At 41.1% G+C, this 24,080-nt stretch overlaps 1 protein-coding gene across 2 annotated transcripts in view; it reads left to right on the top strand.

Annotated features, from left to right (window-relative positions):
* The window catches only part of TSPAN8 (tetraspanin 8), a 62,701-nt gene that overhangs the window by 18,324 nt on the left and 20,297 nt on the right, over positions 1 to 24,080 (top strand). The window contains exons 2-3 of one of the 2 annotated variants that reach the window (XM_079775785.1): positions 7,947 to 8,114; positions 22,584 to 22,646. In XM_079775785.1, the coding sequence (XP_079631911.1) occupies positions 8,055 to 8,114; positions 22,584 to 22,646 (123 nt within the window). In that variant the 5' untranslated portion in view covers positions 7,947 to 8,054. The remainder of the gene's footprint in view (positions 1 to 7,946; positions 8,115 to 22,583; positions 22,647 to 24,080) is intronic. The other variant, XM_079775786.1, reaches the window with a different exon arrangement.

Below are 24,080 nucleotides of genomic sequence, written 5' to 3'. Positions count from 1 at the left end.
CCTTTCACAGTGACTTCCTGTTATTTAATTTTCCCCTGGGAACCAGAATAGCCATGCAATACATTCCTACCGTGTGAGGATGAATAAACCTTTCTAATTTAGAATTAGTCACTTGTGAGATCCTAATTAACATTATGAGTAAAATGTCTATGTTTATTTCGGACCAGTCATAGGGTAAGCCTGCGTTACATGCATTGTAACACTTGGTTGACTCTTTCAGTTTGAGAAGCTGGTGTCTAATAGAGTATTAGCATCCCCACCCCATTCCATTTCTTCTTTTTTTAAAAAAATTCTGTGTTGGTGGCCTTCAGTCACTTCCCTGCCTCTTAACTACTGTTACCTCAGAGCCTAACCATGCCTGGCAGCTCCTGTGTACCTTGTGAACTGACCAAACAAAGGGCTGATTCAGAGAGAACTCACAGAAAAGCAGGTTGGCATTTAAACTTCAAACTTAAAAAGCAAACAACCGGGCAAATATTCAGCACAAAAATGGAGAATCCAGTGATCCTGGGCTGGTGATTACAAAGCTCTGTTTTGTATTCTTTATTTTCGTGATAAGTATTATAGTCTGTATGTGGCCACACATCCCAATTTAGAGAAAAGGAAAATAAGATTGACCTCTGAGAAATCAACTAGTAAAATCTATAGGAATGGATCAAGAGAGCAGTCATGTTTACGTGAAGAAATTAAAAAATATCTAAAATGCAATTAAAATGCGATCTTGGAGCAGGACTGAATTGTAATTACAGTCTGGTAAACGGATGTCTAGTCAATTTTCAGGTCCCCTTGTCCGGGGATAGGCTGTGAGCACAGAGGAGACTGGACTGGACAGAGTTCAGGAAAGGTAACCAGCAGGACAAAGAATTTGGTGGCGTATTAGTGATATTTTTTTTGGGGGGGTGAGGGAATGCTGCCCCCATCGAGAATGCTGTTTGGAGGGTTTGGCTTTTGGATCCCTGGTGTGGTTCTAGACTCATCAGCCTATCAAAGCCTAGCAGTGCATTCACTGACTCTTTGACTGAATCTATCCTCCAAGAAACCATATGTGTATGCTCTGGCTTCTGTGGTGCTCTTACAGGGAGAGAGAAGATTTTTCTGATCAGCCACTACCTTATGCTGGAAGGCTTGATGGGTGCATTTCTCATGATAAACTAAGAAATTGACAGTCTGGCTTCTGTGAGATCACTTAAGGTGAATCAGTCCTAAGAAGCAGATCACTTTAGGAAGGGCTGGCAAAGCTGAGTTTCAGGGGCTGCCGAGCCAAGGACCTGACCCAGAAGCTGGCCTCTTTCTCATCTTTCTGTAAGTGCTACAAGTATAAAAGGGCTATGAACACTGCAGTGAAGCCTAATAAGAATTCACAGGCATGTTTAATCCATCAGGGCTAGAAGTGCATTTGAAATCATTGTACCATTTGCCTGTCTTTATTTATAAACTCTTAACAATAGAGTTGGGTGATCTAAAGTCTACGTTTTTTTCTCATACACACGTTCATACTTTTCCTTATGTGACATATATGATTAGTCACTTTATGTCCAGGTGCAAATGATGAACATTTCAGAATAAGCATATCTATAAAAGAGGAAGACTATTGGAAGTCCATTCTTCATGGACACTGTATTGCTACTTCATGACTATTCCAAGCCACACGTTTTTTGAGCTGGAATTAATACTACAAGTAGATATTATTATTTCAAAATATCCTAAGGAAGGAGAGGGATCGTTTTCATACCAGATGCTTCCCATCCCAGTCGGAATATGCAGAAGGTTTTTATAAGCCAGGCTCCATAAGCATACAGGGTAGGAAGGATAGACCATGTGTTCAAATACAGCATAAGAAGAATGTTGGTCTCAGGGATGCTGGCATTGAACTAGAGGAAAAGAGCCAAGGCTCTGTCCCTGTAAAAGGGGTCATAAAAACTGTAAGTGAGCAACCTCAATTTTCCAAAAATAAGAAAAGTGATTTTTCAAAATGAGAAATGCTCAGGCATACTAGATCTTTCTCTTCACATGGCCTCATGCACTTACATACCCACACATAAGAACAGCCATAAGGAAGAGAAACTTCAACATCACTTTTCTTGCTACTTCCACCAGCCTTTGAGACAATGAATATAATATTCACAATACAATAAAAAAAGATCCCATATAGGTATAGAGTGACAACAATCCTATATAATCAAAGCCTAATATGCTAAGTGTCCAGTCGTCTGGTCGTCTGTTCAACCAATCAAAGTGTAATATGCTAATGATACGCTAAGGCTGCTCAACCGCTCGCTATGACGTACACTGACCACCAGGGGGCAGACACTCCAACCAGTAGGTTAGCTTGCTGCTGGGGTCAGCTGATCAGGACTGAGCGAGATGGGCCAGACATGCCCTGGAGCCCTCCCGCAGTCCCTCCCCGGCTGGCCAACCTCCCACATCCCTCCCTGGCCCTGATTGTGCACCAGTGGGGTCCCTCGGCCTGGCCTGCACCCTCTTGCAATCTGGGACCTCTCGGGGGATGCCAGAGAGCCGGTTTTGGCCCGATCCCGCAGGCCAGGCCAAGGGACTCCACTGGTGCATGAATTCATGCACCAGGCCTCTAGTCTGTAAATAAAAACTTCCTCTTAGAGGGATTTGGTAGTGATTAGACAAAAATTGGATAAGTGTGGTAGCCCTCATGGCTGTCACAAGCAAGCAGCCTCTCTGTGTTGTTCTGTTTCTTCAGTCTCTCTGTCACCCTGTCCTTCTATCTCTCTCACCTTCTCAAATTGAGTTTCAATTCAAATGGAAAATTACCCTGGTAGAGCTATAGAAGTACTGCGGATCAAATCCTAAGGCTGAAGCCTGTCTGCCAGCTGAATCACAAAACCCTTTCTGGTTTTACAACATTTCCAAATGACCAAATGAGTAGAAAGAATGGTTTTCCATCTTATCTCTTCCTCGAACACACACCTGGACAATATTTGGGAGGAATGAAAGTGTGAAACTTTTGTATCGTACCCTTTAACCTTGCTGTGGCAGGCTCTGACTTCACATTTCTTTGACCACATCTCTCCCTAGACCCTGTTGTCATATAGTACCTCACAGAAAAATGTGGATATTTGCAATTTCAAATGTGAATAACTTTGTCTGACATCTAAGTGGCAACAAGCTTTCTTTCATCTCTCTCTCTATATATTAGAGGCCCGGTGCATGAAATTCGTGCAGGGGGGGGGGGGGGTTGAGTGGGGGAAGGGGAGGTCCCTTAGCCCAGCCTGCACCTCTCGCAATCCAGGACCTTTCAGGGAATGTCTGACTGCTAGTTTAGGCCCGATCCCGCAGGAATCCCTGCGGATTGGGCCTAAACCGGCAGTCGGACATCCCTTTCACAATCCAGGACTGCTGGCTCCTAACTGCTCACCTGCCTGCCTGATCACTTCTAACCACTCATCTGCCTGCCTGATCACCCCTAACCTCCTCTGCCTACCTGCCTGATCACCCCTAACCACTCGCCTGCCTGCCTGATCACACCTAACTGCCTAAGTCGGACATCCCCTGAGGGGTCCCAGATTGTGAGAGGGTGCAGGTGGGCTGAGGGACCTCCCTACCCCCGTGCACAATTTTTGTGCACTAGGCCTCTAGGATAGGATAAAATCCAAATGACTGGAATGACTGGAATGACTGGTCACTATGACGTGCACTCCAGCCAACCAACCAGCCCGATTGGGGGCAGGGCCAGCCGGCCAACCTCCCGCGTTCCCTTCCCCCAGTGGGGGTGGGCCAGACCCCACTGATGCACAAATTCATGCACCAGGCCTCTAGTACATAAAATAAAAGAATATAATATTTTCTCTGAAACATGATTTTTTTCAGTACCTACTCCACAGACAAATATATTGGGTAACTAGATTTTGGGAACAAAAGCTTCATTGTTATATTTTTGTTTCGGAAATCTAGTTACCCAATATATTTGTGTACATAGATAATAAAATCCCCCCATGGGGCAAATATTTTTGTCTTGTTTCTTAAACTGCTATATCTCCAGCACCTAGTATAGTGCCTTGAGTATAGTAGGCATTCAGTACATTTGTTGAATGAATTATTGGGTGTATCTAGTAGAAGGAAACATGATGTCATGATGAAAATATAAACCACTATATATGCCTGCTTTCTAGTTCAAGTCTCAAAGGTAAGCCTGATTTGCTTGTGACTTAGAGAAAATGCCAGATTTTGCATAGGGTAGCTGATGGTTCTATTCATGCTCTTTTCTCTACTCTGAGCACAAGGAGTCTCTCTCTTTTTCCTGTCAGGGTTCCCATACTGCTATCAAAACTCAGTTTAATAAGACTGCATCTTGGAGAGTTCTCATGATTAATCATACTTGAATCTTCATCCTGCTTTTCCTAGTGCATTCCCTATGAGTGATAGTAATTGACATGATGGAAGCATTCGGAAAACTTTATCTAAATTTATTGAAACTCTCCTTCTGCTCCTTCCTTCAGTTGTTATTTCTTGTGATACCCCACTCTCCATTGCCTCTCCTTCTTGGCCTGGTCTTTCCCTGGATCTAAGATTTATTACTAACACTCTCCAATCCCTCTCTACCATGACCTTCTACTGTTAAATATCTGTTAACACAATTTCTCAAGATAAGTTGATAACTGACTCAAAATCTTAGGACTTATCTCAAGAAATAGTTGATGCAAGGATACTGATCTGATCACCATGAGGCCTCATTTCTGGAAAGCGCTCTGACAATAGCCAGTGTTGTGAACTTGGGCTACTCAATCCCTCTGAGCTTACTTTCTCATGTATAAAGTGTGAGGGTTGGTCTAGGTTAGTGTTTCTTTTCTTTTCTTTTTTAAAAATATTTTTATTGATTTCAGAGAGGAAAGGAGAGGAAGAGAGAGACAGAAACATCAATGATGAGAGGGAATCATTGATTGGCTGCCTCCTGCAGGTTGGACCAAGCCCGCAACCCAGGCATGTGCCCTTGACCAGAATTGAACCTGGGATCCTTTGGTCTGCAGGCTGATGCTCTATCCACCGAGCCAAACCGGCTAAGGCTAGGTTAGTGTTTCTCTAAGTAAGCGCTGTAACCCTGGTCCAAGAATATATCTTTCAAAAATATGTTCTGAGGTCACATTTGTTTGGAAATCACTATGTACTTTGCCACCTTCTTAACTATTAGCAAGTTAAGGTTTTGACAAGTCCTGAATTAAGAAACTATTTTTCTTTACCTGATAACTTACTTTTTTTTTTTATGGGGGAGGGCTAACATGTTGGTGGTTCCATATAACTCTATGAAGGAATCCATAGTGGAACTTTCTGGGAATCTTGGCTGCAATTATATATTCCTTCATCTTCAATGTCAGCTGCTGTCAGTATAGAGATAAGTAGGTCAGGATTTTGGTCTTTCAGGCATAAAAGATCACATAGGACAGAGAGGAAAATCAGTGTTACAAGGGATGGCAATTTTAGACTAAAGGTGTGTGGGTTTTTTTCAAATTTATAATGGGCATGAGTATTGAGAAGCAAGGTCTTCCCAGAGTAGGTAAGGAAGTGCCACAGGTGAAATGCCATTTGAACTGAACACTGAGGAGTGTCTGTAATAACTTATCAGGTAGAGAAAGTGGGAAAGGATATTCCAGGCAGAAGAAATGACATGGCACAGAGGGATAAAATACCAGCTATGTTCTAGTCCTGTGAAACACGTTTGTAGTTCTGGAGCCAAGGAGTGGAGGCTGCCTGGGGAGAAAGGAGCAGACGAAGTTCTGGGAGGTGGTAGGGGTCTGCCTGCCATGTGCTTTCACTGTCACTCTGAGCCTGTAATTTATCCAGTAGGTAACGGGAAAGCATCCTTAGCTTGGTTCCTAATCAGGGAAATTGCATGATCAATAAGTATTTTACAAAGAGAATTATGGAAAGCAAAAGAGAAAATTCTAGAGAGCTGAGAGAACATTCTAGAGTGCTAGGCAAATACGGGGAAAGGGGAGAGAAGTAGGATAGGGAAACTAATTATGATACTATTGAAATGGTTCACGTAAGAGATGACAAAAGGCTGAATAATGACAGCGGTGAATGAATGAGGTGGAAGAAAAAGATTTGAAGAAAATTTAGAAGCTCAACAGATTGTGTGATAGGATATGAGACAAGAAAGAAGACGGAATGCAAAATGATTCTATGGTATTTAGCTTGGGCAAATGTGTCTTCTCAAACTTACTGGGACAGGAATTTAGGGGAGTGAACTTTTTCATATAAATTTTCAATTGGACTGGGGAATCTATTACATTGAGTACTTTTCCTGAAAAACACATCCATTGGTTTTTGTGTTTCAGAGTTCAATTATGATTTAAACTAAAGACTATAATTTTTTAAAGGAGATTCAGTATCTATAAAAAAAAATCTATTCCAAACTGAAATTTGGTAGACAATTACATACTTGTCAACAAAATAGTATTTTAACCTACATGTTTCCTTTGATAAATAAAAACCAAATCCATTTGGTTTTTCATTCAGTTAAAAACTCTCTCTTCTTTTAGCCGTGGATAATCCTAAATGTACTGATATCTCAATAGCATTTCAAAATAATTTCCATTTTCTAGGAGGAAACAGCACAGAACACCAATAATTTTAGTGATTTAAATGTTAAGCAATACTTTTTAAAATTAGTTCTAAATTTGGCCTTGACACTAAATATTATTGCTACTAATACATGAAAAACATATTATGTTTATAATCAAGTACTGGGATTGTTTCAAAAGCATCATTGTATGTCAGTAAAAGTTAGAAAAATATTCTTTCAACTATTCACATATTTTTAGAAGTTCATGATTGCTTATTGTATAGAACATAACAAAGATTTTAAAGAATTATTTTTTTTCCCAAAAAAACCTTTTGAAGTACAGGGTTCTTTTATTTCGGTGGTGGGGGGACAGGGAACCCTTCTTTTTAGAGGCAGGATGTGGAGACTAGCATGACCCAAATTGTTTACACAAAAGCAGTCCACACCTCCCTAATTAGGTCAGAAAATTTTGCCTTTACCTGCAACAGCTGCCTTCTATTAGTACTGGAAACAAACTCTACAATCTATGGTCATTGAACTATGACCACCTTCTCTTTTTGAAAAAAAAAAATTTTTTTTTTTCTGTCCAAGAGACCCGGAATCCAGAAATTGAATTGGTGGTGAGGAGCTTTGATAGACATAACTTATCAGTGTCCACCTTATAAACAAACTGACTTATCAGAATGGCTACACATTACAAAATGAATGCAATAAGGGGAGTCACTCTCTGAGAATTTTTTCCCCCTTTTACATCGTAAAGAAATAAAGATAAAAATGGAATGTTCTTATGATAGGCAGGGCAGCCTCTCCCTCCGCACTTCCCCCAACTGTGTTGCATTTGAAGAAGCTCCATGAAATTGTTCTGAAATACATTTAGAAACTTTGGAAGGCAGGTACAAGAAATGGCTGTTACCACTATTCTGGGGTTAAGGATAAAAGGCTGCTATGTCTAAACCTTCAGATTGGGCAGAATTCTAAATGCATTTTATTGCATCTGAAAGAAACTTGCATTCTTGAGAAAATGCAACGCAAAAATGAGTTGAGACACAATGCCCCTTTATCTCAAAGCAAAGCAACCTTATTTCCTTCCGTATAGTTGAAACAGAGGGCAAGCAAGTCAGGTTGTGGTTTCTGAAATCTAACAACCTAGTATCGCTGTGCCATTCTCTCCCGGGTTCAGTGCCACTCCCTTAACTTGATATCTGTTTACTTTAGAGGAGGCAGTTTTTGAAAAAGGATCATAAATATCCTGGCCTGGTGCCCCAGAGCCATGACAAGCAAAAGAACACACTCGCCTAGAGATAGATAGCCCTTGAGATATTTAAATGTGTGGGTTAATTTTTTATCCACTTTAATAACTAGATTACCCCCCCCCCCCCCCTTCACTTCTTTGCTTTCTATTTCTGCTCTGAAGCCGCGGACACAGAAATCTCTGCAGGCAAATTACTCCTGAGCATATTGCCGGACAATCATATAACGAACAGCTAAATTCTCAGCATCTGATTCCTGATCCTTTTCCGACATGGCAGGTGTGAATAACTGTATAAAATATTCTATGTTTATCTTCAACTTCTTGTTCTGGGTAAGTGTTTTATTTTTTTAATTATCAATTTTATGCAACAAAGGGGATCTTGATATAAATATAAACGAGAATAGGCTCTGTACTAGAGAAATAAAAGGAGGAGGAAAATGTATTTTCCATTTACTTGTTTGGGTTTGTTTGTTCTTTCTTTGGTTATTTCAGTAATTAAAAAGGAGCCAATGTCTCGCGAAAGAGCACCTCAGGATCTGTGAGGATAAACATTTATAACTATTTTGATATTGTTGCAAAACAATCACAGAGGTAAAAAATACCCCTTAGTTAAAGGATAATTATTCTTAGTTGTATATCATGCAGGCCTCCCTGGTGTTAGGACCCTGTGGGAAAATTCTGATCTGATTCCATCTGGATGAAGCCCAAGCCCCTGAATCGTAACCTTTACATCTGGGGTTGAAGCAGGTGGACGGTGGGATGTCAGAAGATAAAGGCCTGAGAAAAGGATTATTTTCAGAAACCCACAGAAGAAACAATGGGTCATAAAGAACTTGAGAAGGAAACAATTAAAGTAGTATTTAATCGTGAAAAGGTGAAACTAAGCCACTCGGTTTGTATCAGCAATTTAAAGTTAGGATTTTGATGTGTCATCACCCCACCTTTTAATCAACAGGTTTAGTATTTTAGCAAGTTCTTATGTTTTCCTTAAAAGTCTATTGACATAAGACATAGCAAATAAATTGGTACGTGAAATCTAACATTGGAAAATGGAAAAATAAGATATGGAAAGGCAATAAAGTAAAGGACAGGCAGGGATGTAGGAAAACTGACATTTTTAGTAATGTGGTGCGATTTTAGATTGTTCAAAGGAAAATATCATTTTGTATACTGATTTAAAAACTGGCTAATGCAGTATAAGCAGAAGAGAGTTGTGGTTTTGTTTTTTACCTGGTTATCTCTAGTAAACAGGCAGCTGGTAACTAAATGTTGGTAAATTTCTGTTCTATTAAACTAATGATATACTTAATTAAACAATAACTATAAGAATACAGTCTTATTGTACAGACTGACTTTCCACTCCATGTCCAGTAGCCATAATGAGTACAGATGATACGTAGGTGAAGTTAGTGAGCATATAAATAGATAAAATAAAGAAGGTTTGTTCTTTGTACTTTCTCTTTTCTCTAAAAAAATGGGCCGCCTTTGTAAATAGTAAATGAAGTGCATGAATATATGCTGGTTTTTTAAGTTAGTCCTGATAAATTTCTTTCCTTGGATATTTAAAATTGATTAAACATCAAGAGTAGAATGTAAAAAGGAAATGGCTGGTTTTGTTTTTAGCTTTTTATTACGGAGAACTTTAAACATCCACATAACAGGACAGGGGTAATCAACGCCATCATCTAACCCCAATAGCCATGAAACCATTGTAAATCTTTTCCTGTTCATAGTCTCATCCAACTTCCCCAGCCCATATTATTTTGAAGCACATTTCGGATATAGCATTTCAACTGTAAATATTTTAGTATATATATCTCTAAAAGATAATTCTTCTAAAAAATGTAACCACAATGTCATTATCACACTAAAAACATTAAGAATTTCTTAATTGACTATCAAATATCTATCCATGGTTCAAATTTCCCATGGCTTTGTAAATGTCCCTGTTTGAATCAGAATCCAGATAAGGCCCATACATTGTGCCCACACACTGATATATCTTTTATATCCATTTTCACATTTAGATTATCCCTCCATCTTTATCTCTTTTTTTTTTCCCCTTTGAAATTTATGTACTGGTGTGTGTTGTCTTGTCACAGTTTTCACGATCTGAATTTTGCTATTGTCATACCCACAGTGTATATAGATTAACATGTTCCCCATTCTCTGTATTTACTCTAATTTAATAGTCACATCTGGCAACTTGAAAAAATTCAGCTTATTTCTTTTGTCAGATCTATACTAATAAAAGGGTAATATGCTAATTAGACCAGGAGACCTTCGGGAGACTGGCCAGGGAGGGCAGTTGGAGGCCATGAGACTGGCAGGGGAGGGCAGTTGGGGGCCATGAGGCCAGCGGGGGGAGGGCAGTTGGGGGTGAGCAGGCCAGTGGAGGGGGGGCAGTTGGGAGCAAGCAGGCTGGCAGGCAGAGTGGTTAGGGGCAATCAAGCAGGCAGGCAGGTGAGCGGTTAGGAACCTGCAGTCCCAGATTTCAAGAGGGATATCCGACTACCGGTTAGTCGGACATCCCCCAAGGGTCCCAGATTGGAGAGGGTGCAGGCCAGGCTGAGGGACCTCCCCCCACCCCTGCACTAATTTCATGCACTGGGCCACTAGTATAACTACATTATAAGTGATACTGTGTTCTCTCATCAGGAGGCACATAATGTCTGAACATGTTACTTTTGATGATGTTAGTAGCAACAGATACTCAAGAACCTAAATCCTTAGTTCTGTAAGAGTTTTAAACGAGTGATATTACATTTCTATTATTTTTCCTTTATTTATTAGCTACAATGTTTTCCATGAAGAGAAATGTATCATTGACTCATTGATTAACAGTGGTACCCAGTTTTTATTTTAAAAGGCAGCACAAATGTTTCTTACTCGTTACCCAGCAGATTTCAAAATGATGAGTTAAGTTTTTGGTATCATACAACAGCAATAAGCAAGTATTTTCTTTAAGTAGGTTATGCATTAATACATTTAAATGCCATTAGAGTTCTCATCTTCATTGATGTATAATTTATTCCATCTTTGGCCAGTGGGAGCATCCTTAAAAGTTGTCTCCTGAGTTCTTTTACAATGATCCTTAGAACTTTGATAACTTCTTCACTACTAGGTATGATAAGATATTTCAGGCTCACTTCCCTATTTCCTGCCCCAGCCTGGACTCAGCTATTTTTCCAAGAAATACTGATACCCACTTTTTAAAAAAAACTATAACCATTGTCTTTTCATGGCACAGAATATGTCTCATTTAAACAAACCAAAACATGAATATGCCAATAAGTGCATGGCTTCTATTTTAATAACATGTCCCAAAGTACTCGAACCAGTAGTAATCCTCATTATGAAATTACTAGAGGCCCAGTGCACAAAAATTCGTGTGTGGGTACGGTCCCTAGGCCTGGCCTGCGATCAGGGCCATCTTCCCCGGCTTCTGACAGCTGGCCTCGCCCCCTGCCGCCACCCACCTCCGGTTCCCCATTCACCATCAGGCAATCAGAGCCTGCTGGTGGCGGGGGGGTTTGAGGGGAGGGAGGGACCAAGAGGTCAGCCATTCCAGCCCGCTGGCTGGCCCTGTCCCCGCTGCGGGTCGCCCTCTGTGTGTGGGGTGACCAGTGGGTTGGGGGCCTTGGCCTGGCACTGCCCACATACCCAGCCACCCACCCCCGGTTCCCCATTTGCCATCGGGCAATGGGAGCCTGCCAGCCGGGGAAAGGGACCAAGAGGTGGTCAGTGTGCCTCATAGTGACTGGTCGAGTGGTCATTCTGCTGTTAGGGTCAATTTGCATATTACCCTTTTATTATATAGGCTAAGACAGTGGAAATATGTCTCTGTTGTAAAAATACAGCATACAAAGTGAACACATTAGAGGTCAGTATAGATAGGTAAGCAGGAATTTGGAATAAATCTGAATTTCAAACTCCTATGATAAAGACGGTGTAAGAAATGGGTATGCTATAGGTTCAGCATGATTCATTTAAGAGTAGAGTTCAAGGTGAGTTGTGGACATCTGTACCAAGCTGTTACTTGACATTACTGTTGCTTCCCTGGGGTGCTCTGATTATTGTATGGGTACCATTATTTCTTTGTTTTTCTGATAATGAAGACAAAGTCCGATGCTGTAGATTTCAGTTAGACATTTCTAACTTCCCTGGGCTAGAGGCTTTGTTCTTATCACCAGCAGAGTGCTGAGCTCTACAATCTCTATATGAGCATCTTGAAATGGAGGCTTTGGGTGAGAGCAACAGTTATAAAGACCAATGATAACGTCTCAGCCTCCAGGCAACATGTTTTCATTCAAAATCTAGACAGCAGGAGCGGGCTCTGAGGTTAGCGAGCCATTCCTCTTTCTATTCTTCTCTCTACCCGCAACCCAGAGTTCTCAGCTGGAATTTTACAGTCCTTCATAGGAAATTAGCAATTTGTCACATTCCTAATGTTTACTTACACAAAATTTCAAGGGTCCCACTGATGTGGTTTTCGTATAGATATCCAGGGCCTTATGTTTTTAAATGCATTCTTTCTGGTGTAACTTGTGAAACTAAGCCTTTGCAAAGTAGGGCCAGATGTTGAAATATCTGTAAGATATGCATATGGTCACTTAAGTTAAACATACCGGCTTCTTTTGTGAGAGAACTTGAGATATGCCACACAAATATGCTGTGATTTCCATTTGTTAGAATTAGTCATTGAAGAAAAACATGTGAAAGTGAATATCACTTCTAATCACTCATGCTAGAGGGTGGTGTGAGTTACAGTGACTTGCAAATGATATAAATAATAGATAAATTATAGGTACAAAACCTATTTCTCTAGTCTTTTGTCAAAACAGATGAACTGCCCACATTTCCTTTTGATCCTCTCAGATGAGTCAGGCTTGGGAGTACTGTAGATGCTTGAGGTGTCTTAGGAGTCTGGGGGAGCATGGAACACAGGGCCTTGGGCTCAGAGGAGACATGGAGAAGCCAGCTCTGTATGAGGAGAGCAGAGTGGAGGAACGTTATCAATGGCAAATGAGGTGAGGTAAGGAGGAGCCAACGTGTAAAGCCAAATGGATCCGCAAGAGAGAGAAGCCCATGCACGAAGCAGTTTGAAGAGAGCAGAAGGAAGCTAGAGTTTGGAGCGTGTCCAGAAACCAGCATTTTGATGTTCATCATTGTATTTTATGTGGTGCCTGGGTCTCTACATTAGATGTTCTGAGAGCAATTAAAAGAGTTGATGCAGAACAGACATAACTAGGAGATAGGCTATATTAGAAAATAGGGCACAATTATATTTCATTCTGTCAGCTGATAAATTCCCTCGAGATGAAGATTTGACCATGGCAGAAACATGTGAGCTTTGTAAATAAAGCAGTTGTCTGCCAGTATGCGATCCGTGTGGAACTATAACAATGACAAAAGGCATCGGAGCCCAGTGGTTGAGCGCTCAGGCTCACCTCGGCTCCTTCCTCACCAGCTGTGCGGTGGGGAAATTAGTTAACCTAGTGGTCGGCAAACTGCGGCTTGCGAGCCACATGCGGCTCTTTGGCCCCTTGAGTGTGGCTCTTCCACAAAATACCACATGCAGGCACGCACGTACTGTGCGATTGAAACTTTGTGGCCCATGCGCAGAAGTCGGTTTTCAGCTCTCAAAAGAAATTTCAATTGTACTGGTGATATTTGGCTCTGTTGACTAATGAGTTTGCTGACCACTGAGTTAACCTGTCTGTGCCTTACTGTTCCTCATCTGTAACATGGAGGTGGTAGTGGTATCTACCTCATGGGGTTGTTGTGAGATTAAGTGATTTCATTTCTATAAAGAACTCAGAATAACACTAAATAAATGTTTAAAACAAACACTTCAGCCAACATTGTATAGGCATTTTAAAAAGATATATTTTTATTGATTTCAGAGAGGAAGGGAGAGGGAGAGAGAGAGAGAGAAACATCAGTGATGAGAGAGAATTATTGATCAGCTGCCTCCTGCACACCCACTACTGGGGATCAAGCCCACAATCCAGGTACGTGCCCTGACCGGGAATCAAACCATGACCTCCTGGTTCAGTGATGGGCAACCTTTTGAGCTTGGTGTGTCAAACTTCGCCAAAAAACTGAGCATAACTCCGGTAGTGTGTCACTTTGAGGAAAAAACTAACTCCAAGACTCTAGTCGCAAATGTTTCATCCTCGGCATGCGGCCGCGTGTCATCAGAAATGGCTACGCGTGTCAGTGCTGACATGCGTGTCATAGGTTCGCCATCACTGTACCTGGTTCATTAGTCGATGCTCAACCACTGAGCCACACCGGCTGGGGTTTATAGGCATTTTTTTATGAGACAAAAATATAAAACCATTGTGCATAGTGATGAATACATCCCAATGTTGGATTTTCAAACAGAGGGTGAAATAAAATTTCAAAAGTATGATAAGGCAGAAATTCTTCTATCATAAATTAAGGGAATGGAAAGAAAGCATGTTTTGTAAACAGACAGACGGATTCAACTCCTGAATTTACCCATATCTCTTTGTGGCCTGGAACATGTTCCCTGACTTTTCTGTGCCCTGGTCTCTGCACTTGTAAAATGATGGTGATAATTTTATTTGTCAGGATTCACTGAGATGTTTTATGAATGCCTATAACCAAGGATTGACATACAATAATAGCTCAGGTTATGGTATTTTCCCCAAGTCCAAACATCATACGGCTTTTTAATTTAAAAGTATTGGAATCTGGTATGGTAGTATTTTATACATGATGGTCTTTAAATATAATTTTAGCCCGACTCTGACACTCCTCTAGTCTCATAGTGCAAGAAATCTGTATATTTTTATAGCTAGAGGAATATGCTCACCCTAAATTTGACCTCTACTTTGAGTACCCAGGACCACAATTTCCCTGCCCAATGGCTTCAATTTCCCTCCCCAAATGGCCCTATTTCCAGGGTCTGCACAAACCCTTCTGCAGGGGTGGTCAGCAGGGAGCTATTTGCCAGGAATGAGGACAAATTGTAACAGATCTGGCTTGCAGGCTGAGATATCCATACCGATTCAGTTATACCCCTCAGAATTTAAGACAGAGCCGGAAGTGTGGGATGGGGGCCTGAGCCACCTCCTTCTGCTAGTGAACTCTGAAAATTCTAAATCAAACCTTGTCCTTCAGGTCATTAAGCAGGTACATTTGCGACAGCAGGAAGATGGAACACATTTTGTATATATTTATCACTTGAGTTATAACTTCTCAATACAGAGACCTGTGGTCTGATATTTGTATTCTTGCCCCAGGCCCTGCAAATGTACTTTGAAACAAAGTGCTAAAAAAATTCCTGAATGTGCATCATTTCATCATTCAGAAACATTAGGATACCAATCAAATGCTGAACATTCAACTCTACATATTTTGAAGTTATGTGAATTTTAGTGATTTTATGCTTCAGGAAAGATAACCTGAAGTATGCTTACCCAGGACCTATTTGTGTCAGAAGGAGATGTGGTTGATTTCTTTCCCTTAAATTTAGAGATATTTAAAATTAGAATTTGCAGTAGTTATGCAGGGTTCTTGGCTTACTTCAGAGGTTTAGAAAATGCACATGAATGCAACCACAGGGACATGCCACTGTGTATTTAACACATATTAATACAGTAAATATCATTCATAGGGAAGGTAGAAAACCCAAAATATCACTCATAGTAGCAGAGCCTGCTAAGAATTGAAGGTTTTAATTTACTCCCTTGGTTAACTTTAGAGCATCAGAAAATCCAATATTATCTGAAGGCTGTAGGCCTACTCTGTAAGTCAGAGCAGCATTAGGCCATGCCTGCAGAGAAAATTCACAGCAACCTCCCTCCAACAGGAGATCTGAGAATTAATATATCCCCTGTTGTTAGAGAGTGAAGCAAATTAATAAGAAATTAGAACAGGTTCAATAAAGAATGAATAAGGGCTGGCCAACATGGCTCAGTGGTTGAGTGTCGACCTATGAACCAGGAGGTCATGGTTCGATTCCTGGTCAGGGTACATGCCGGAGGGTGTGGGCTCAATCCCCAGTGGGGGGCGTGCAGGAGGCAGCCAATCAATGATTCTCTCTCATCACTGATGTTTCTGTCTCTCTCACTCTCCCTTCCTCTCTGAAATCAATAAAAAAAATTTTTAAATAAAAAAGTAGTGAATAAGGGAAAACCAGCATAAGTGCTGATAAAAAAACCCCATTGAACCAGTAAAAAGGAATGTCACTCTGAAGCCTTAGAGGACAAGTACACACCCCTGAAAAAAAAAACACTCCAGCATCCTGAAAAAATATCAGGAAATTGGTATCCATATGCAATACAAGAAGTAATCCCCCATGAAATGGTGGTTGGAGGTCATAAGAGAAGATAAAGTAACTGGAAAACCATAGGATGAGATGAAAAGGGAAATGGATAAAATAAAGAAGTACTTTAAGTAAACCAGAAACACAATGATAGAATTAAAATCCACTCCAGAAATCACATTACATGGAGACAGTAAAATAGAATCCCAAATTGAGAAGCTCTGCCAGAGGAGAATCAAAAAGAGATAAATGATGTGAAAGGAGATGAGAGATTGAGAGAACAGAGGACAGAACAAGGATCAAATTATAAAAATTCTCATGAGCAACAATTTCACAGGCCATATTATCTTATTACAATGCAATTAAACTAGACTTTTGAGTAATGGTTAATAAAAGAGGAAGCTTGAAAATTAACAACAGTAGTACTGTCCCAAAATGTTAGGACTGTACTCATGATCTCTTGTGTTCTGGGGTTATTGTAAAAACAAACCTTGTAGTTATCTAAATTATCCATTTGGATATTTTCTTATTCATTTGTAACCTCTCAGGAGAAGCATAAGGTTTCTCTTAAGTTTACCTTAAAAGTGTCTATTTTGGACCAATAATGACATAGCTCACAACATATTCTTCCTCTTAGCACTATGCATTTCTTTCATTCTTCAAAAACACTTTGATAATCACCTAAATAAAAAGAGAATTGAGAGAGAGAGTGAGTAAGGATGGTTGGAGGACACATTATCTGTGAAGACAAATGGGCTTATTCTATACCATTTGTTTGTCCTGGATGTTGCTTTCCATTTTCTTCCTGCCCTTTATTAGGGGCCTTATGCTGCCATAACAAAATAATATAGAGTTGATAGGTTAAACAACAGATTTTTTTTTTTTTCTCACAGTTCTGGAGGCTGGAAGTCTAAGATCAAGTTTAAGATCTAATTTGGTTTCTGGTGAGGCCTCTCTTCTCAGCTTGCAAATGGCTGCCTTCTTTTGTGTTCTTATATGGCCTCTCCTCCCTCTATGTGTACATAGAAAAGGAAAGATTTCTCTCTCTCTCTCTCTCTCTCTCTCTCTCTCTCTCTCTCTCTCTCTCTCGTTACAAGGTCACCAATCATATGGGATTAGGATCTTGCCCTTATGATCTCATTTAACCTTAATTACCTCCTAAAAGCTCTACCTCAACATACCGTCACATTGTGAGTTAGGACTTCCAACATCCCAATATAATTTAGTCTACAGCATGCTCATAAGCAAACCAAAATTACCTCATTTCTTAACATGCTGCCTCAGATCAACAGCATCCTAATTCCATAAAAAGAAAGATGTCCTGCCCTGGCCAGTGTGGCTCAGTTGGTTGAGCATTGGCCTGTGTACTGGCCCGGTGTGATTCCCAGTCAGGGCACATACCCAGGTTGCAACTTTGATACCTGGTCAGGGTGCTTGTGGGAGGCAGGGAATAGATGTTTCTCTTTTGCATCAATATTTCTCTCTCTCTCTCTCTCTCTCTCTCTCTCTCTCTCTCTCTCTCTCAAAAAATATCAATAAAAATATTTTGAAAAAGAAAGAAAGATGTCCCATGAGAGCTGAGTGACAACCACAATAACTCATTGGGGGATGGGATGGGAGTGGAAGTAAACCTAGTCAGTTCTGCAGTGTCCACTGGGCTAATCTGGGGGCCCCACATAACCCATTTCTTTTATAACCTTATCAACAGAAAGGACAGAGCTAGACATTTTTTTTTCTTAATTTATAGTCCCAATTATTTAAAACACTAGTGGCCCAGTGCACAAAATTTGTGCACATTAAAGGGGGATTAATTAGAGGAAATAATTTAATATTGCTATTTGCCCTTTCTCTATAATATAAGTGTCAGAGATGAAAGAAAATTAGTAAAATGTATATGAAAACCTTCCTCCTGTCAGAGTCTGGGGCGCACCACAGAGTCAAGTCCCCGCCCACCCACATGTGCCTTAAAATCGTGTAAGACCCAGACCTAGCCAGCCCCCGCCCCCATTGGGCTAGATCCAGACCTGGCCAGTCCCACCCTTGTCAAGCCCCACCAGGCAGGGGACGTAGCCTCAGGTCCCCTGGCCCGGCGCCAGGACGAGGGGCATGGCATGAGGGCCCCAGCCCAGACTGGGGCGGGGGACATGCCTTGAGGTCCCCCGTCAAGCCCCGCCAGGTGGGGGACATGGCCTGAGATCCCCGGTCAAGCCCCGCTGGGTGGGGGGCATGGCTGAGTTCCCCCGACCCAGCACTGGGGCTGCACCTTGAGGTTCCCCGTCAAGCCCTACTGGGTGGGGAGCATGGCCTGAGGTCCCCTGTCAAACCCCGCTAGGCAGGGGGGCGCAGCCTTAGGTCCCCTGGCCCGGTGCGGGGGCAGGGGGTGTGGCCTGAGGTCCCCTGGCCTGGTGCTGGGGTAGGGGGAGCAGCCTGATGTCCCCTAGCCCAGCACCAGGACAGGAAGCGCACCTTGAAGTCCCTCATCAAGCCCCACGTGGCCTCAGGTCCCCTGGCCTGGCGCCGGGGCGGGGGTCCTGGCCTGAGGTCCCCTGTCAAGCCCTGCCAGGTGGGGGGTGTGGTCTAAGGTCCCCTGTCAAGCCCCGCCCGCCGGGTGGAGGGTTCTGTCTGAGGTTTCCCAGCCTGGTGCTGGGGTGGGGGGCGCGGCCTGAGTTCCCCCAACCCAGCACTGGGGGTGCACCTTGAGATTCTCTGTCAAGCCCTGCTGGGTGGGGGGTGTGGTCTGAGGTCCCCTGTCAAGCCCATCCATGCAGGGGGGGCACAGCCTCAGGTCCCCTGGACCAATGCTGGGGCAGGGGGCATGGCCTGAGGTCCCCTGTCAAGCCCTGCTGGGCAGGGGGTGCAGTCTGAGGTCCCCCGGGCTGGTGCTGGGGTGGGGGGCGTGGCCTGAAGTCCCCTGTCAAGTCCCATGCGGGCGGGGGAGGGCGTAGCCTCAGGTCCCTGCTGATTGCTCGTTAAGGCTCCTTATGGGAACTTGGCTTCAGCTGTGGGTGCAGCCATCTTTGTGATGGAGTGATGGTCAATTAGCATATTCCCTCTTTATTAGATAGGATTATAAAAAGATTGGGAACAAACCCATAAATACAAACTGGAAAAGAGCTCCAAGTACTATTATTACCAATCTAAAAACAATTGGGATAAATTAGGTTAGTATCAATCATGATACTAGAATGATGTTCTTGACAGAAAATCAATGTACTTTAAAAGTCATTTAATAAATTTATAAATGATTTCATGCTATTAAGACTATGATTTTTACATATGAATTTCTTCTATAAGATGAGGATGATATATTTTAAGCATTTGTTTCTTGTTTTTAATGATGTTGTTTGAAAAAGGGATGGAAATGATAGTTTGGCCAACTTCAAAAACCCTAAGAATATTGATCTAATTGGGAAGATTGAAGTTGGGCAAAATATTCTTGACTTCTGAAATAATTGAATACTCTTTCTTTTTCTTTTTAAAAGTAATTTGTTAGAGCAGTTTTAAGTTCACAGCAAAATTAAGAAAGTACAGAGATTTCCCATATACTCCTGGTCCCCACACATGCATAGCTTCCTCCATTATTGATATCACTTGCTACAGTGGTACATTTGTTATAATTGTTGAACCAACATTGACACATTATAATTGCCCAAAGACCGTAGTTTACATTAGGGGTCACTCTTAGTCTTGTATAGGAGATTGGACAAATGTATAATGACATTTACATATATCCATTATATTATTATACAGAGTATTGATTCACAGGCCTAAGATCTGTGCTTTGCCCATTCATTTCATCCTCCCTCCGGCAATCCCTGATTTTTTTTGTTGTCATTGTTAATCCCTACCTGAGGATATTTTTTTCCATTGATTTTTAGAGAGAGTGCAAAAGAAGGGAAGGAGGAGAGAGAGAGAGAGAGAGAGAGAGAGAGAGAGAGAGAGAGAGAGAGAGAGATACAGTGATTGGTTGCCTCTTGCAACCCAGGTATGTGCCCTTGACTTGGAATTGAACTTCAGTGGTCTGTTGACGCTCTAACCATTTGGCAACACTGCCAGGGCAATCCCTGATCTTTTTACTGACCCCATAGTTTTGCCTTTTTCCAAATGTCATATAGTTGGGATCATACTGTATGTAGCATTTTCAGATTGGTTTCTTTCACCTAGTAATACACATTTAAGTTTCCTCCATATTCTTTCATGGCTTGATAGCTCATTTCTTTTTAGCTCTGAGTAATATTCCATTGCCTGGATATACATAAAGAAGAACATCTTGGTGGCTTTCAAGTTTTAGCAATTATAAATAAAGCTGCTATAAAAATCCTTGAGCAAGTTTTTCAACTCCTTTGGGTAAATACCAAAGAACATTTTTGCTGGATCACATGGTAAGAGTATATGTAGTTTGTGAGAAATTGCCAAATTGTCTTCCAAGATAGCTATACCATTTTGCTCCTCATCAGCAATGAATGAGAATTCCTGTTGCTCCACATTCTTATCAGCTTTTCGGATTGTCAGTGTTCTGATTTTGGCTATTCTAATAGGTGTGTAGTGGCATCTCATTGTTTTCATATCCTTTCTTTAAATGTTAATGTAACAGATAATTTCCAGTGGTTGAGAAGACTAAAAGTTATCATTTGAGGGGGAAATATAATTGATTTCAAAAGATTTTGGAATAATTTGATGTCTAAATACATTGAAAAAGTGAACTTAAAGGTCACATAGAAACAAAAAAAAGTAAGGGTTTAAACAATCTTGAACTCTTAGTCTCTTAGAATTCTTCAAGTTTTCTTAATAGTGACATCAATAAATATCAGATAAGGATGATAATCATATCTATTTAGATAATTAATACTATATTCAATTAAATCCAAAAGCCAGAGCAACTATTAAGATAATCAATGTAAATCTTCCTATGAAAGAAGAAAAAGAAAGAAAATATCACTGAATAAAGAAAATAACAAAAAAATCCAACTGCTATAAAATTATAGACAATCCCAGGGAGTCTCATTATCATTTGACATAAATTCTTACAGACTTACTTATTAACAAAGAACTGCTAACATGCGTATTTTATCTTCATCTGCAAATGAAATTAGAACTAGTTGAAACAGGGAGAGGAAATAAGGAGGGTTCTCAGGCTCCAAAGCTGTTTTTTCAATGGTTTGTATTTTATAGTGTATGCCTATGAGATAATTAAATTGTACAGCGGACTTGGTGATTTGATAAAGAGCTTTGGTTTTCCATTGCATTCCTTATTCTGTAGGAGTAGAAGCATGCAGTAGAGGCAGGATTGGATCAGTAGTGCTGGATTTTCACGATATGACTGTGATCTGCTAAGGATTCTGGTTTCTTTACCTGAAAAGAAGGGTTTGAACCTAGATGAATTTTGAGTTCTTTTAGGGAACACAGATTCTCGGGTTATTCAGCTACTCATGGCACTCCCTATTCCTCATCAAAGCCCTTGACTCTACTTCCATAGCAAACTTTATGAGAAGCCATTAGAAATGAAACTGTTGCTTTAGGATTCCAGACATGTGGTCCAACTGTGCATGAAAGCAACGATACTGCAGGGTCACCGGGCTTTGGAGGACTTAGCCAGGTCGGTGTCAGAGCACCATAAGGCCAGAATAGTCTAGAAAGTCCTCCAAGGCCTGCTGTATTTGGTATGTTACCTAGTTTGTTCTCAACATCTCTATCTAATAATAGATCTTTGATTTTTTTTTTTGACAACACAACATATATATCTTAAAAAAAAAAAAAGACCCTAAAAGACAAGGGTTTTCCTTACACGAAAGTAAAATGTGTTTCACATTTTATGTGTTGGCCTTGGTCCAAATTAAATAATCTGGTAAAGTCATTAAAGGAATTTAAGACTTTAAGTACTGTTCCTCATTGTTGCTCTTCTCTGAGTAATCTTTACTACCTAAAAGCTTATTTTAAAAGAGTTTATTTGGGTACACAAAGTGCTATGAATGTTTGTTGCTTAACTGCAAATTTTGTTAAATGTTCTACTTTTCTTCGTCTATCTAACTTCTCGTTTCTTGGATCTTGACTAATGTTTGGTAATTAGTTATTCTTTTTTTTTCTTTTTTCTTTTTTTTTGGTCTAAGACAGCTTTTCAGAGACAATCTAGGGCCTAATAAGGATATTTTGTCTTTAAACTGTTGTGATTTATCTTTTGTAGGTTAAAATTTAGCAAAACCACTGAGTTAGAGTTGAAAAATGTAAAATCATCTTTCTCCGGCCCCATATTGGAGATGATTTTTTTGTCTTAGACCTATGACTAGACTGTAAATGGGAAACATTATTCTTATCAAACTTTCCAATTACAGTGGACCATTTTAGCAGTTACCTGCATGGGAATATGCCCTATTTATGTCTTTTAGGGTATAATGGTATATTAACAGATAGACCATTGTAACCAGATGGCTAGGGGTTTGTGGGATTAGAGTTGCAGTTTATCTTAGTTGTACTCTAATATATGCTTTTTTCTTTTCCTGCAGCTATGTGGTATCTTGATCCTGGCAATGGCAATATGGCTACGAGTAAGCAAAGCTGAGCAAGAGGTAAATAAATAAATACAAGCTTCTCCTATCCCTAAGTAGATCATTTTTCCTATAATGATGAAAGTAATGACTATAATAAGTGTTTCTATAGCATTTTCTTTAACTGACTCATATAATTATTTACATTGATAAGGGATTTTATAATATAATTAAATTTAATTAATCAAAAGTACTTACTATGTGCCTGGCTGTATTGGGATGGATCTTCTGGAGATCCGTGACACAGTTCTTCTGGAGAATGAAGGTGTTATTTATTCCAAAAATAGGAAGATCGCAAAGAAAGTGGAGGTGGGAAGGGACCTGAGTGGAAGTTAGTCTTTTCCTTCATGTGCTTAAGGCCAGCCTGAAGTGTAGCTGGACGATAATGATCACCTTTCCTCTCCACCAGGAACGATTTTTGTAGTATAAGGTATTGGCAATCATTTGGCTGATCCCAAGGTGGGGTGCTGGTCCAAAGGAAAAAAGGTACGAAGTCCTCTTGGAGATTTTGCATCTGCGTTTTAAAGGCAGCAATGTACAAGATGGTTAATCATTACCTGTGGCCATTGGCAATGGAGTCTGGTCACACTGGTGTAACTCAGCAGTTGGAGTCTGGTCACACTGGTGTAACTCAACAGTTGGCTGGGGATTTCTAGCTCCTTGCTGTCTAGATAGGATTAGCATGCCCCATCCCCCTCAACCCACACTGTGCATTGTCCTCTGGCAAAGCTCTTACCAAGATTTCCACAGGTCTAGAGGAAGTTTAGTTCATATATTTAGATCTATATCCAATTTTTGGATTCCACAAGTGCTGTTTCTGTTCCGCACCACAGTGTCACAAATGTGGAAGAGTGTGTGTTTGGGGAAAAGGGTGAGGGTGTGGGGTGGTGGTTCTATTAATTTAACCCAACATCACGCCTGGCACTATTTCCTGCTTCCCTGCTTCATTTTTCTCTCCTGTCTTCTCTGAGCCACTCCACCCTTCAAAGTATTATCCTTACTGCCCCCAGGACAGTTTTCTTGTTCTTTGTTGTCTGGGCTTCTGCCACTACTCAGGATCACCTTACCTATGGCTAGGGCCTTTCCCAGGAACTTTACCAAAAAGTTGTCTCTAAGAGAAATGCTGACTCTTATTTGATGACTAGAGGCCCGATGCACGAAATTCGTGCAGGGGTGGTGGGAGGGGTTCCTCAGCCCAGCCTGCACCCTCTCCAATCTGGGACCCCTTGGGGGATGTCCGACTGCCGGTTTAAGTGTGATCCCAGGGTCGGGCCTAAACCGGCAGTCGTACATCCCTCTCACAATCTGGGACTGCTGGCTCCTAATTGCTCGCCTGCCTGATCGCCCCTAACCAGCTCTGCCTGCTGGCCTGATTGACCCCTAACTGCTCTCCCCTGCCAGCCTGATCACCCCAACTGCCCTCCCCTGCTGGCCTGATGGCCCCTAATTGCCCTC

This window comes from Cnephaeus nilssonii (genome assembly GCF_951640355.1).
Source record: "Cnephaeus nilssonii genome assembly, chromosome: 6".
In the NCBI taxonomy this organism is placed as follows: Eukaryota; Metazoa; Chordata; class Mammalia; order Chiroptera; family Vespertilionidae; genus Cnephaeus; species Cnephaeus nilssonii.
The sequence above is the reverse complement of the archived record's forward strand: the minus strand, read 5'-3'. Positions and strand labels throughout refer to the sequence as shown.